This window comes from Salvelinus alpinus, chromosome 3, assembly GCF_045679555.1.
Source record: "Salvelinus alpinus chromosome 3, SLU_Salpinus.1, whole genome shotgun sequence".
In the NCBI taxonomy this organism is placed as follows: Eukaryota; Metazoa; Chordata; class Actinopteri; order Salmoniformes; family Salmonidae; genus Salvelinus; species Salvelinus alpinus.
This window is the reverse complement of record NC_092088.1, coordinates 82,847,228-82,860,576: the sequence shown is the minus strand read 5'-3', so window position 1 is coordinate 82,860,576 and position 13,349 is coordinate 82,847,228. Positions and strand designations below refer to the sequence as shown.

The 13,349-nt window shown below is 40.6% G+C and overlaps 1 protein-coding gene across 2 annotated transcripts in view; it reads right to left on the bottom strand.

Annotated features, from left to right (window-relative positions):
* LOC139571453 (endothelial PAS domain-containing protein 1-like) overlaps positions 1-13,349 on the bottom strand; it is a 118,767-nt gene that overhangs the window by 73,712 nt on the left and 31,706 nt on the right. The window contains exon 2 of one of the 2 annotated variants that reach the window (XM_071394339.1): positions 1,263-1,453. In XM_071394339.1, coding sequence (XP_071250440.1) covers positions 1,263-1,453 — 191 coding nt within the window. The remainder of the gene's footprint in view (positions 1-1,262; positions 1,454-13,349) is intronic. The other variant, XM_071394340.1, reaches the window with a different exon arrangement.

Sequence of the window (13,349 nt, the reverse complement as noted above, 5' to 3'; positions counted from 1 at the left end):
CCCCTTTGTAATGGCAAGCCTAAATAAATTCAGGAGTAACATTTTGCTTAACAACTCAAATAATAAATTGCATGGACTCACTGCGTGCAATAATAGAGTTTAACATGATTTTGGAATGACTACCTCATCTCTATACCCTACACATACTGCTATCTGTAAGGTCCCTCAGTCGAGCAGTGCATTTCAAACACAGATTCCACCACAAAGACCAGAGAGGTTTTCCAGTGCCTCGCAAAGAAGGGCATCTATTGATAGATGGATAAAATTAAAAAGCCGACATTTAATATCCCTTTGAGTATGGTGAAATTATTGGATGGTGTATCAATACACCCAGTCACTACAAAGATACAGGCGTCCTTCCTAATTCAGTTGCCAGAGAGGAAGGAAACAGTTCAGGGATTTCACCATGAGGCCAATGGTGACTTTAAAACAGTCACAGAGTTTAATGGCTGTGATCGGAGAAAACTGAGGATGGATCAACAACATTGTAGCTACTCCACAATACTAACCTACTATAATTCACAAAGTGAAAAGAAGGAAGCCTGTAGAGATAAAAAATATTCCAAAACATGAATTATGTTTGCAACAAGGCACTAAAGTAATAATGCAAAATATTTGGCAAAGCAATTAAGTTATTGTCCTGAATACAAAGTGTTATGTCTGGGGCAAATTCAATACAACACATTACGGAGTACCACTCTCCATATTTTCAAGCATAGTGGTGGCTGCATCATGTTATAGGTTATGCTTGTAATCGTTAAGGAACGGGAAGTTTTTCAGAAATAAAAAAAACGTAATGTTTCTTTCTCTTTTCTATGCGACTGCCCACAGAAGGGTCCAAGCATATGTACAAAAACCACTACAATATCATAAATGGCCACGTGTCAAGTATTTGCAGAAGGAATATCAGTGTTGAAGAGGATGCACAATGCTGCAATTGTGATGGGAATCATGTTCCAGAGTTCACCCAATGCCTTGTAAGGGTGAAGGTCAAAGTAACGAGGATCAAACTAATATTTTTTTTTAGGAGACTGGATATCATCGTGAAAGCGGGAAAAAAAATGCAATAATTGTTCAAGAGAAAAAAAGGGAACTGTATTATTTTATATTTGCGGGTTAATCTATCACATATAGTCCGGCTGACGGGTTATTAGCAGTTGTGAGTGGGTGCGGGTGAACTAACACCTGACCCACGCATTTTGTGTGTGTGTTTCTATGTGTGTGTCTTCATGTACAGTATGTGTGCATGGTATAGTGCTGACCTGAACCGATGACCTTGCGGGTGCGCAGGAAGCTGATGGCCAGTCTCATGATGGAGGCTTTGTCCAGGTGGGAGCTGACGCTGTCTGGGAGGGGCAGCTGATTGGCCAGCTCGTAAAACACCTCCGTCTCCTTACTACGACGACAGCGTGCCGCATCACGAGACCTCTCCTTACGCCGCTCCGAACTGTTCCTTGACAGGAAGAGAAGTCAGGTCAGGTGGAGAGGTCTTAGGTCAGATGAGCTATTGGCTACAGGTAGAACGTTTATATCAAACATCGTTGGGTCAATTCAATTTCAATTCCAGTGAATTGAAGGTAGACCAAATAACATTTCTAAATGTTTCTTATTGAAAAGTTCTGAAGATAGTTAGAATTAGAATTTCAGTGTACTTCCTGAATTGACTGGAATGGTAAGGACCCCAACCCTGAACCCAACACTCCTGAATAATGTATTGTTTCTTTGTGTTATTTCTCTCAGGACCAGCACCAATCACCTGTGCTGAAGAATGGAAAGGACCCCAACCCTGAACCCAACACTCTTGAATAATGTATTGTTTCTTTGTGTTATTTCTCTCAGGACCAGCAACAATCACCTGTGTTGAAGGCAGTGAGTGTACACAAATTGGAAAACACATATAGGATATAATCATTGAGCTCAGCAACAAAAGAGACCCAAGTCTCAAGACTGTGTCTGTGTCTCAACTTCTTTATAACTATGCAGAGAATGATTTAGCATCTTTCCATATCTTAATATAGTACACTAGTCTTTCCATATCTTAATATAGTCCTCTAGTCTTTCTACATCTGAATATATTCCACTAGTCTTTCCATATCTTAATATATTCTACCATTCATTCTAAATCTTAACTTCTTATGGCTGGGGGCAGTATTGAGTAGCTTGGATGAATAAGGTGCCCAGAGTAAACTACCCAGAGTAAACTACCTGTAAATCTACCTGTAGATTTGGATAGAAAACACTCTAAAGTTTCTAAAACTGTTTGAATGATGTCTGTGAGTATAACAGAACTCATATGAAAAAAATCAACCAGGAAGTGGGAAATCTGAGGTTTGTAGGTTTTCAAGTCTTTGCCTATCCAATAGTGTCTATGGTGTCATATTGCAGTTCCTAAGGCTTCCACTAGATGTCAACAGTCTTTAGAACCTTGTTTCAGGATTCTACTGTGAAGAGGGAGAGAATAAGAGCTGATTGACTAAGAGGTCTGGCAGATTGCCATGAGCTCAGTCAGGCGCACACCCGTGAGAGTTAGCTGCGTTCCTTTTCCTTTCTAAAGACAAAGGAATTCTCCGGTTGAAACATTATTGAAGATTTATGATAAAAACATCCTATCGATTGATTCTATACATCGTTTGACATGTTTCTACGAACTGTAATGGAACTTTTTCACTTTTCGTCTGGCCTGCGTTCACAAATTTGGATTTGTGAACTAAACGCGCGAACAAAAAGGAGGTATTTGGACATAAATGATGGATTTTATGGAACAAATCAAACATTTATTGTGGAACTGGGATTCCTGGGAGTGCATTCTGATGAAGATCATCAAAGGTAAGTGAATATTTATACTGCTATTTCTGACTTCTGTTGACTCCACAACATGGCGGGTATCTTTATGGCTTGTTTTGGTCTCTGAGCGCTGTACTCAGATTATTGCATGGTGTGCTTTTTCTGTAAAGCTTTTTTGAAATCTGTCACAGCGGTTACATTAAGGAGAAGTTTATCTATAATTCCATGCATAACACTTGTATCATTTATCAATGTTTATTATGATTATTTCTGTAAATTGATGTGGCTCTCTGCAAAATCACCGGATGTTTTGGAAGCAAAACATTACTGAACATAACACGCCAATGTAAACTGCTATTTTTGGATATAAATATGAACTTTGTCGAACAAAACATACATGTATTGTGTAACATGAAGTCCTATGAATGTCATCTGATGAAGATCATCAAATGTTAGTGATTAATTTTATCTCTATTTCTGCTTTTTGTGACTGCTCTCTTTGGCTGGAAAAATGGCTGTGTTTTTCTGTGACTTGGCGCTGACCTAACATAATCGCATGGTATGCCTACGTCGTAAAGCCTTTTTGAAATTGGACACTGTGGTGGGATTAACAACAATTTTATCTTTAAAATGGTGTATAATACTTGTATGTTTGATGAATTTCTATTATGACATTTTTGTTGTTTGAATTTGGCGCCCTGCACTTTCACTGGCTGTTGTCATCCCGTTAACGGGATCTCAGCCATAAGAAGTTTTTAATATAGTCCACAAGTCTTTCCATATCTTAATATAGTTCTCTAGTCTTTCTACATCTTAATATAGTTCTCCAATATCTAAACTTCTTAATATAGTCCCAAGATGGCATAGCAGTCAGACGTCCTTTGTCCTCGTCTTGTCGTGTCCCATGTATATATATATTTACATCTTTCTTCGCATATCTTTTATATATTTTATTTTCCAAAAACTCAACTTCAAAACACTCTCCTGCAATCCGCCTCACCATTATAAAAAAAAGTACAATAGAAGCTAGCCAGAAGCTAGACAGAAGCTAGCCAGAAGCTAGCCAGTTTACGTTCGTATTCAGCTAACCACGGTTTGTGGTCATCAACTATCCTTTAGCTCGAAAAGCTATCGCCAGTTTGTACAACGCGACTCAGACCAGAACATACTGGACCTTTTTTTCTCTCCATATCCCCGGATTTCAAACGCAAGCTCTGGACATTTACACCTGGATCTCGCAGCTAGCTAGCTGCTATCCGTGTGGCTATTGGCTTACGTCAATTATTCCAGAGCTAGCCAGCTGAAGAGTTCCATCAGCCACTCCTCTGGGCTACAATTACCTATCCGGACCCGTTTTACTGCCGATGCGGAGCCCCACCGGGCCTTCACAAGTGGACTACCGACGTTATCTGCCCGAGGGAGTTATCCAACTGGCCCCTCCGTCGCGACATTACCTGAACGCCCATCTGCGGCCCGCTAATCGTTAGCTGTCTTATCGGCTGCTATCTGAATAGGTCTATCTATCGGACAATTTTTCTTGGGTCACTATAACTATATCTATTTTGCCAATTGGATTGATCCCCTCTACCACACGGAACCCCACTAGTCTACCGTCGGAAACGCACGAGGTGGCTAAAATCAGACTTCCATCCTATGCTAGCTTGCCGATGGCTCAGCTAGCTGTCTGAATCGTCGTTACCCCAAACAACCTCACTACTCACTGGACCCTTATGATCACTCGACTAAGCATGCCTCTCCTTAATGTCAATATGCCTTGTCCATTGCTGTTCTGGTTAGTGTTTATTGGCTTATTTCACTGTAGAGCCTCTAGCCCTGCTCATTATACCTTATCCAACCTTTCAGTTCCACCACCCACACATGCGATGACATCACCTGGTTTCAATTATGTTTCTAGAGACAATATCTCTCTCATCATCACTCAATACCTAGGTTTACCTCCACTGTATTCACATCCTACCATACCTTTGTCTGTACATTATACCTTGAAGCTATTTTATCGCCCTCAGAAACCTCCTTTTACTCTCTGTTCCGGACGTTCTAGAGGACCAATTCTCATAGCTTTTAGCCGTACCCTTATCCTACTCCTCCTCTGTTCCTCTGGCGATGTAGAGGTGAATCCAGGCCCTGCAGTGCCTAGCTCCACTCCTATTCCCCAGGCGCTCTCTTTTGATGACTTCTGTAACCGTAATAGCCTTGGTTTCATGCATTAACATTAGAAGCCTCCTCCCTAAGTTTGTTTTATTCACTGCTTTAGCACACACTGCCAACCCGCATGTTCTAGCCATGTCTGAATCCTGGCTTAGGAAGACCTAACTATAATATTTTCAGACAAGATTGAATGGCCAAAGGGGGCGGTGCTGCAATCTACTGCAAAGATAGCCTGCAGAGTTCTGTCCTACTATCCAGGTCTGTACCCAAGCAATTTGAACTTCTACTTTTAAAAATCCACCTCTCTAAAAACAAGTCTCTCACCGTTGCCGCCTGCTATAGACCACCCTCAGCCCCCAGCTGTGCTCTGGACACCATATGTGAACTGATTGCCCCCGATCTATATTCAGAGCTCGTGCAGCTAGGCAACCTAAACTGGAACATGCTTAACACCCCAGCCATCCTACAATCTAAGCTTGATGCCCTCAATCTCACACAAATGATCAATGAACCGACCAGGTACCACCCTAAAGCCGTAAACACGGGCACACTCATAGATATCATCCTAACCAACTTGCCCTCTAAATACACCTCTGTTGTTTTCAACCAAGATCTCAGCGATCACTGCCTCATTGCCTGCATCCGTAATGGGTCTGCGGTCAAACGACCACCCCTCATCACTGTCAAACGGTCCCTAAAACACTTCAGCGAGCAGGCCTTTCTAATCGCCCTGGCCGGGGTATCCTGGAAGGATATTGACCTCATCCCGTCAGTAGAGGATACCTGTTTTTTTTATTTTATTCCTTCCTCACCATCTTAAATAAGCATGCCCCATTCAAGAAATTTAGAACCAGGAACAGATACAGCCCTTGGTATTCTCCAGACCTGACTGCCCTTAACCAACACAAAAACATCCTATGGCGATCTGCATTAGCATCGAACAGCCCCGTGATATGCAACGTTTCAGGGAAGCTAGAAACCAATATACACTGGCAGTTAGAAAAGCCAAGGCTAGCTTTTTCAAGCAGACATTTGCTTCCTGCAACACAAACTCAAAAAAGTTCTGGGACACTGTAAAGTCCATGGAGAATATGAACACCTCCTCCCAGCTGCCCACTGCACTGAGGACAGGAAACACTGTCACCACCGATAAATCCACTATAATTGAGAATTTCAATAAGCATTTTTCTACGGCTGGCCATGCTTTCCACCTGGCTACCCCTACCCCGGTCAACAGCACTGCACCCCCGACAGCAACTCGCCCAAGCCTTCCCCATTTCTCCTTCTCCCAAATCCAGTCAGCTGATGTTCTGAAAGAGCTGCAAAATCTGGACCCCTACAAATCAGCCGGGCTAGACAATCTGGACCCTTTCTTTCTAAAATGATCTGCCGAAATTGTTGCAACCCCTATTACTAGCCTGTTCAACCTCTCTTTCGTGTCGTCTGAGATTCCCAAAGATTGGAAAGCAGCTGCAGTCATCCCCCTCTTCAAAGGGGGGGACACTCTTGACCCAAACTGCTACAGACCTATATCTATCCTACCCTGCCTTTCTAAGGTCTTTGAAAGCCAAGTCAATAAACAGATTACCGACCATTTCGAATCCCACCATACCTTCTCCGCAATGCAATCTGGTTTCAGAGCTGGTCATGGGTGCACCTTAGCCACGCTCAAGTTCCTAAACGATATCCTAACCGCCATCGATAAGAAACAATACTGTGCAGCCATATTCATTGACCTGGCCAAGGCTTTCGACTCTGTCAATCACCACATCCTCATCGGCAGACTCGATAGCCTTGGTTTCTCAAATGATTGCTTCGCCTGGTTCACCAACTACTTCTCTGATAGAGTTCAGTGTGTCAAATCGGAGGGCCTGTTGTCCGGGCCTCTGGCAGTCTCTATGGGGGTGCCACAGGGTTCAATTCTTGGACCGACTCTCTTCTCTGTATACGTCAATAATGTCGCTCTTGCTGCTGGTGAGTCTCTGATCCACCTCTACGCAGACGACACCATTCTGTATACTTTTGGCCCTTCTTTGGATACTGTGTTAACAACCCTCCAGACATGCTTCAATGCCATACAACTCTCCTTCCGTGGCCTCCAATTGCTCTTAAATACAAGTAAAACTAAATGCATGCTCTTAAACCGATCGCTGCCTGCACCTGCCCGCCCGTCCAACATCACTACTCTGGACGGTTCTGACTTAGAATATGTGAACAACTACAAATACCTATGTGCCTGGTTAGACTGTAAACTCTCTTTCCAGACTATCATCAAACATCTCCAATCCAAAGTTAAATCTAGAATTGGCTTCCTATTTCACAACAAAGCATCCTTCACTCATGCTGCCAAACATACCCTCGTAAAACTGACCATCCTACCGATCCTCGACTTCAGCGATGTCATTTACAAAATAGCCTCCAATACCCTACTCAATAAATTGGATGCAATCTATCACAGTGCCATCCGTTTTGTCACCAAAGCCCCATTTACTACCCACCACTGCGACCTGTACGCTCTCGTTGGCTGGCCCTCGCTTCATACTTGTCGCCAAACCCACTGGCTCCAGGTCATCTACAAGACCCTGCTAGGTAAAGTCCCCCCTTATCTCAGCTCTCTGGTCACCATAGGAGCACCCACCTGTAGCACGCGCTCCAGCAGGTATATCTCTCTGGTCACCCCCAAAACCAATTCTTAATTCGGCTGGCTCTCCTTCCAGTTCTCTGCTGCCAATGACTGGAATGAACTACAAAAATCCCTGAAACTGGAAACACTTATCTCCCTCACTAGCTTTAAGCACCAGCTGTCAGAGCAGCTCACAGATTACTGCACCTGTACATAGCTCATCTATAATTTAGCCCAAACAACTACCTCTCCCCCTACTGTATTTATTTATTTATTTATTTATTTTGCTCCTTTGCACCCCATTATTTATATCTTTACTTTGCACATTCTTCTACTGCAAATATACCATTCCAGTGTTTTACTTGCTATATTGTATTTACTTCGCCACCATGGCCTTTTTTGCCTTTACCTCCCTTATCTCACTTAATTTGCTCACATTGTATATACTTATTTTTTCTACTGTATTATTGACTGTATGTTTGTTTTATTCCATGTGTAACTCTGTGTTGTTGTATGTGTTGAACTGCTTTGCTTTATCTTGGCCAGGTCGCAATTTGTCACACCCTGGCCTTAGTTATCTTTGTTTTCTTTATTATTTTAGTTAGGTCAGGGTGTGACATGGGGGATGTATGTGTTTTGTATTATCTAGGTTTTTTTTGTATGTTTATGGGGCAGTGTTCAGTCTAGGTGTTTGTATGTCTATGGTTTCCTAGATTGGTTCTCAATTAGAGACAGCTGTCTATCGTTGTCTCTGATTGGGAGCCATATTTAGGCAGCCATAGTCATTAGGTAGTTTGTGGGTGATTGTCTATGTCTATGTCTTTACGTTAGTTGCGTGTGTCTGCACTTTCGTTATATAGCTTCACGGTCGTTTGTTGTTTTTGTATAGTTTGTCAGTGTTCGTTTCGTGTTCGTCTTCGTTAAATAAAGAAGATGTATTGTTATCACGCTGCGCCTTGGTCCTCCTCTCTTCTACAATACGACGATCGTGACACAATTGTAAATGACAACTTGTTCTCAACTTGCCTACCTGTTTAAATAATGGTGAAATATATACAGTGGGGAGAACAAGTATTTGATACACTGCCGATTTTGCAGGTTTTCCTACTTACAAAGCATGTAGAGGTCTGTAATTTTTATCATAGGTACACTTCAACTGTGAGAGACGGAATCTAAAACAAAAATCCAGAAAATCACATTGTATGATTTTTAAGTAATTCATTTGCATTTTATTGCATGACATAAGTATTTGATCACCTACCAACCAGTAAGAATTCCGGCTCTCACAGACCTGTTAGTTTTTCTTTAAGAAGCCCTCCTGTTCTCCACTCATTACCTGTATTAACTGCACCTGTTTGAACTCGTTACCTGTATAAAAGACACCTGTCCACACACTCAATCAAACAGACTCCAACCTCTCCACAATGGCCAAGACCAGAGAGCTGTGTAAGGACATCAGGGATAAAATTGTAGACCTGCAAAAGGCTGGGATGGGCTACAGGACAATAGGCAAGCAGCTTGGTGAGAAGGCAACAACTGTTGGCACAATTATTAGAAAATAGAAGAAAATAGAAGAAGTTCAAGATGATGGTCAATCACCCTCGGTCTGGGGCTCCATGCAAGATCTCACCTCGTGGGGCATCAATGATCATGAGGAAGGTGAGGGATCAGCCCAGAACTACACGGCAGGACCTGGTCAATGACCTGAAGAGAGCTGGGACCACAGTCTCAAAGAAAACCATTAGTAACACACTACGCCGTCATGGATTAAAATCCTGCAGCGCACACAAGGTCCCCCTGCTCAAGCAGGCGCATGTCCAGGCCCGTCTGAAGTTTGCCAATGACCATCTGGATGATCCAGAGGAGGAATGGGAGAAGGTCATGTGGTCTGATGATTCAAAAATAGAGCTTTTTGGTCTAAACTCCACTCGCCGTGTTTGGAGGAAGAAGAAGGATGAGTACAACCCCAAGAACACCATCCCAACCGTGAAGCATGGAGGTGGAAACATCATTCTTTGGGGATGCTTTTCTGCAAAGGGGACAGGACGACTGCACCGTATTGAGGGGAGGATGGATGGGGCCATGTATTGCGAGATCTTAGCCAACAACCTCCTTCCCTCAGTAAGAGCATTGATGATGGGTCGTGGCTGGGTCTTCCAGCATGACAACGACCTGAAACACACAGCCAGGGCAACTAAGGAGTGGCTCCGTAAGAAGTATCTCAAGGTCCTGGAGTGGCCTAGCCAGTCTCCAGACCTGAACCCAATAGAAAATCTTTGGAGGGAGCTGAAAGTCCGTATTGCCCAGCGACAGCCCCGAAACCTGAAGGATCTGGAGAAGGTCTGTATGGAGGAGTGGGCCAAAATCCCTGCTGCAGTGTGTGCAAACCTGGTCAAGAACTACAGGAAACGTATAATCTCTGTAATTGCAAACAAAGGATTCTGTACCAAATATTAAGTTCTGCTTTTCTGATGTATCAAATACTTATGTCATGCAATAAAATGCTAATTAATTACTTAAAAATCATACAATGTGATTTTCGGGATTTTTGTTTTAGATTCCGTCTCTCACAGTTGAAGTGTACCTATGATAAAAATTACAGACCTCTACATGCTTTTTAAGTAGGAAAATCTGCAAAATCGGCAGTGTATCAAATACTTGTTCTCCCCACTGTATATATATTTTTTAAATAGTCCACAAGACTTTACATATCTAAATATAGTCGACTAGTCTTTCGACATCTTAATATAGTATTCTAGTCTTTCCATATCCTAAAATAGTCCTCTAGTCGTTCTACATCTTAATATAGTCCTCTAGTATTCCAACATCTTAATATAGTCCACTAGTCTTTCATATCTTAATGTAGTCCACTAGTCTTTCTACATCTGTACATAGTCCACTAGTCTTTCTACATCGTAATACAGTCCACTAGTCTTAACATAACTTAAAATAGTCAACAAGTCTTTCCACATCTTAATATAGACCTCTAGACTTTCTACATGTTAATATAGTCCACTAATCTTTCCACATCTTAACATAGTCCACCATTCATTCTAAATCGTAATATAGTACTCTAGTCTTTCCATATCTTAATAGAGTCCTCCAGTGTTTCTAAATCTTATTATAGTCCACTAGTCTTTCCGTATATTAATATAGTCCACGATTCTTTCCATATCTTAAAATAGTCCACTAGTCTTTCCATATCTTAATATAGTCCTCTGGACTTTCTACATCTTAATATAGTCATCTAGTGTTCCTACATCCTAATATAGTCCATTAGTCTTTCTACATTTTAATATAGTCCACTAATCTTTCTACATCTTAATTAATATAGGCCGCTAGTCATTCCACATGTTAATATAGTCCACTAGTCTTTCCATATCTTAATAATATTCCTATAGTCTTTCAACATCTTAAAATAGTCCTCTGGTCTTTCTACATCTTAATATAGGCCAGTAGACTTTCCATATCTTAAAATAGTCCTCTAGTGTTTCTACATCTTAATATAGTCCTCTAGTCTTTCAACATCTTAAAATATTCCTCTAGTCTTTCTACTTCTTAATATAGTCCTCTAGTTTTTCCATATCTTAATATAGTCCTCTAGCCTTTCTTCATCTTAAAATAGTCCTCTAGTTTTTCAATATCTTAAAATAGTCCTCTATTGTTTCTACATCTTAATATAGTCCTCTGGTCTTCCCACATCTTAATATAGTCCACTAGTCTTTCCATATATTTTATAGTCCATTATTCTTTCCATATCTTAATATAGTCCACTAGTCTTTCCATATATTAATATAGTCCACTAGTCTTTCTACATCTTAATATAGTCCACGAGTCTTTCCATATATTAATAATATTCCTCTAGTCTTTCAACATCTTAAAATGGTTCACTAGTCTTTCCATATCTTAATATAGTCCACTAGTATTTCAACATCACAATATAGTCCACTTGTCTTTCCATATGTTAATATAGTTCTCTATTCTTTCCACATCTTAATATAGTCCACTAGTCTTTCAGTATCTTAATATAGTCCAATAGCATTTCTACATCTTAAAATACTCCACCAGTCTTTCCATAACTTAATATCGCCCACAAGTCTTTCAACATCTTAATATAGTTCTCTAGTCTTTCTAGATCTTAATATAGTTCTCTAGTCTTTCAACATCTTAATATAGTCCTCTAGACTTTCCATATCTTAATATAGTCCACTAGTCTTTCAACATCTTAATATAGTTCTCTAGACTTTCCATATCTTAATATAGTCCACTAGTCTTTCTACATCTTAATATAGCCCTCAAGTCTTTCTACATGTTAATAAAGTCCACAAGTCTTTCCATGTCTTAATATAGTCCACTAGTCTTTCTACATCTTAATATAGTCCACTAGTCTTTTCCATATCTTAAAAAAGTCCACTAGTCTTTCTACATCGTAATATAGTCCACTAGTCTTTCCATATATTAATATAGTCCACGATTCTTTCCATGTCTTAGTATTTTCCACTAGCCTTTCCATATCTTAATTTAGTCCTCTAGAATTTCCATATCTTAATATAGTCCTCTAGTCTGTCCATATCTTAATTTAGTCCACTAGTCTTTTCCATATCTTAAAAAAGTCCACTAGTCTTTCTACTTCTTAATATAGTCCTCTAGTTTTTCCATATCTTAATATAGTCCTCTAGCCTTTCTTCATCTTAAAATAGTCCTCTAGTTTTTCAATATCTTAAAATAGTCCTCTATTGTTTCTACATCTTAATATAGTCCTCTGGTCTTCCCACATCTTAATATAGTCCACTAGTCTTTCCATATATTAATATAGTCCACGATTCTTTCCATGTCTTAGTATTTTCCACTAGCCTTTCCATATCTTAATTTAGTCCTCTAGAATTTCCATATCTTAATATAGTCCTCTAGTCTGTCCATATCTTAATATAGTCCACTTGTCTTTCCATATATTAATATAGTACTCTAGACTATCCATATCTTAATATAGTTCTCTAGTCTTTCTACATCTTAATATAGTCCACTAGTCTTTCTATATCTTAATATAGTGCACTAGTCTTTCCATATCTTAATATAGTCCTCTAGACTATCCATATCTTAATATTGTCATCTAGTCTTTCTACATCTTAATATAGTCCACTAGTCTTTCCATATCTTAATATATTCCTTTAGTCATTTGTCAATCCTGTCCCTCAGTTTGTTACACAATCTCTGCTGGTTCCCATTTCCATCTACAATTGTGACAAACTGCAGATGTGATCATTGGGAACTGTGATGATTAACTGACTTTTACTCACAATACTGTGAGACCGAGTGAAACAGAGGCAGTGAGGGGAAAGAGAGAGCGTAAAAACACCTGCTAAAGATGCATCCAATTGCTGAACCCACTTCCTCTGTCTCAACAGTTTCCGTCAAGGAAAGCAGGTCAATGCCCAAACATTGTCACCACAAGCTTCTTAGCTTCTCAAACACTCTCTCTCTCTCTCTCTCTCTCTCTCTCTCTCTCTCTCTCTCTCTCTCTCTCTCTCTCTCTCTCTCTCTCTCTCTCTCTCTCTCTCTCTCTCTCTCTCTCTCTCTCTCTCTCTCTCTCTCTCTCTCTCTCTCTCTCTCTCTCTCTCTCTCTCTCTCTCTCTCTCTCTCTCTCTCTCTCTCTCTCTCTCTCTCTCTCTCTCTCTCTCTCTCTCTCTCTCTCTCTCTCTCTCTCTCTCTCTCTCTCTCTCTCTCTCTCTCTCTCTCTCTCTCTCTCTCTCTCTCTCTCTCTCTCTCTCTCTCT